Raw genomic sequence first — 2150 nt, 5'->3', positions numbered from 1 at the left:
AAATAGTTTGAGGAACAAGAGAAGAGTCGGCACACTGCAGCTCCTTCCTGAGTCTGGTGAAGAGCATATTGGTCACTATCCACCCTGACCACCTCCCATTTCACCTCAAGTGCTGAAAAGACATTGCAAGGAAACATAATCCCAGCAGCAATTAATGCTTCCCTTCAAAATGTTATTGGCAAAACAAATGAATAGTATTGTCAAAGTCTGCTCTCCTCCTGACCTGCTGTTCTGGTCATTTTCCATTCACCCCACTTCTGCATTTTCCCTGTTACTTATCATACCTGCTATTGAGCTGCAATAAAGGTCACTACCACTTCTACCTGTGGTGTTAGTGCTGCAATTGCAAAAATGTTCAAATGTATAGATGTTGTGTATTCATATTGTGTTAATCTTGTAATGAAGTTGTTCTGAGGAAAACCCATAAGTGTCATTGCGTTAACAGGTTTTCACAGTTTAGTTTAGATGCAATATTCTTACAAGGTTACAATGGTTTTGATGTGTAAATTTGAGGTTGGTGAAGATGTAGCGTGCATTTGAGTTCTTGCAAATGAATCTCAAGAAATGTGTCTTAGCAATCGAGAAAAACAAAGTATAGATGCAAATATTAAATTCAGATTCAGTCTACCTCCAACAAGAAAAACAACCCCCCAATATACTGAGCTACAGTATCTTGATTATCGTTAGTATTAAAATAGAATTTCCTGTGTGATGTCTCAACCATTACCCACATCCTAGCACTGACAAGAGGCGCTGTCTGTGAGAATGTAATTTTCTCACTCTACTAGGTAGATTGTCTTACTATACTGACATTAATCACTATAAGGTTAAGGGTTTTTTTTCTTCTTCAGATCTTCTCTTTCAGACCATGGATCATTTTCAGCAATGAATTGAAAGTTGTGCTTTGTGTGATCAGTTGCTACTGTTGATATGAAAATCCCTATTACCATAACATTTGATAAATCATTTACTGGTAAACCATAAATGTCAGTTAACTGCAAACTACCAAGTTCATATGATTAAAAATATATATTAGGTAGTAACAAGGTATTACATTTTTCACTACACATACTAAATATACATTGCTCATTTTATATGAACATCAGTGTGACCACAGTTCGTGTCTTGAGTCACACGGGTTTCCCACTCATAAAGAGCAGAAGGAGGAACTAATGTTTCATTTTCTCGGCGTCAGTGTTCAGTAAAGCACACTTGTGCAGTGCTTTTCTCATCAGATAGACATGAGCAACAATGTGAATACAAGCGGGCCACAGCTGGGTTACGCTGTAGTCTTTGGATTTATTATGGTGCTGGGTTTGCCTCTCAATGCTGTGGCACTGTGGATTCTGCTTCGCCGCCACAGCCTCAAATCCCCCAGTGCTGTTTTCATGGTCAACCTGGCCATCTCAGACCTGCTGCTGGTCATCTCCCTGCCCATGAGGGTCTACTTTTATGCCACAGGTACCTGGCCTCTGAGCTTCACTGCATGCACCTCGATTTCAATGCTCTTCCGCAACAACATTCGCTCAAGCTCCATCTTCATCACCTTCATCAGCATAGATCGGCTGCTGGCTGTAGTTTATCCTCTGAGGACACTCCATCTGAGAACCACTTCCAACGCCTGGAAATCTGCTGTGCTCATTTGGATTTTTGTGTTTGTGCTGAACATCCCAGAGAGAATAAGTTTTTCTACAACACACAAAGATAACTACACCTGTTTTGAATTTGACGACCACCAGCGTTCTACAACAGGACTGTCTTACCTTCAGTTGGTGTTAGTGTTTATTATGCTGACCGTCAACATTGTGTCCACTGCTTTGGTGTCTTGGACTCTACGCAGACATCTCACTGACTCTGCAAGGATCAACAAGAAGATGAATGTCATGCTGATTTTTGCCATGAACTTGGTAATGTTCATCATATGTTTCGTGCCTGTTTCAATTGGTGTTATAATTAGGACACCAAAATTGCCGTATTTGATATGTCTTGCTAGTGTCAACTGCTGTCTGGATCCACTGTTGTACTACTTTTCTTTGGATTCCTTCTGGAAGAAAAAAGAGGATGCAGATTCTGGTTCTGTCCAAAGGGAACAACATTTGGGTACCAGCACAGACAGAGCTCAACAATTGACTACTCATTTGACATCATGA

General features: G+C 40.5%; 1 protein-coding gene across 1 annotated transcript; it reads left to right on the top strand.

The window, feature by feature from the left end:
• The first annotated feature begins 1241 nt into the window (after positions 1–1241).
• Positions 1242–2150, top strand: LOC128359799 (lysophosphatidic acid receptor 6-like). The gene has a single exon (XM_053320123.1). It carries the CDS (start codon positions 1242–1244, stop codon positions 2148–2150), a length of 909 nt encoding a protein of 302 aa, XP_053176098.1.

This window comes from Scomber japonicus, chromosome 6 (genome assembly GCF_027409825.1).
Source record: "Scomber japonicus isolate fScoJap1 chromosome 6, fScoJap1.pri, whole genome shotgun sequence".
Lineage (NCBI taxonomy): Eukaryota > Metazoa > Chordata > Actinopteri > Scombriformes > Scombridae > Scomber > Scomber japonicus.
This window is presented reverse-complemented; position numbering and strand designations above follow the sequence as displayed.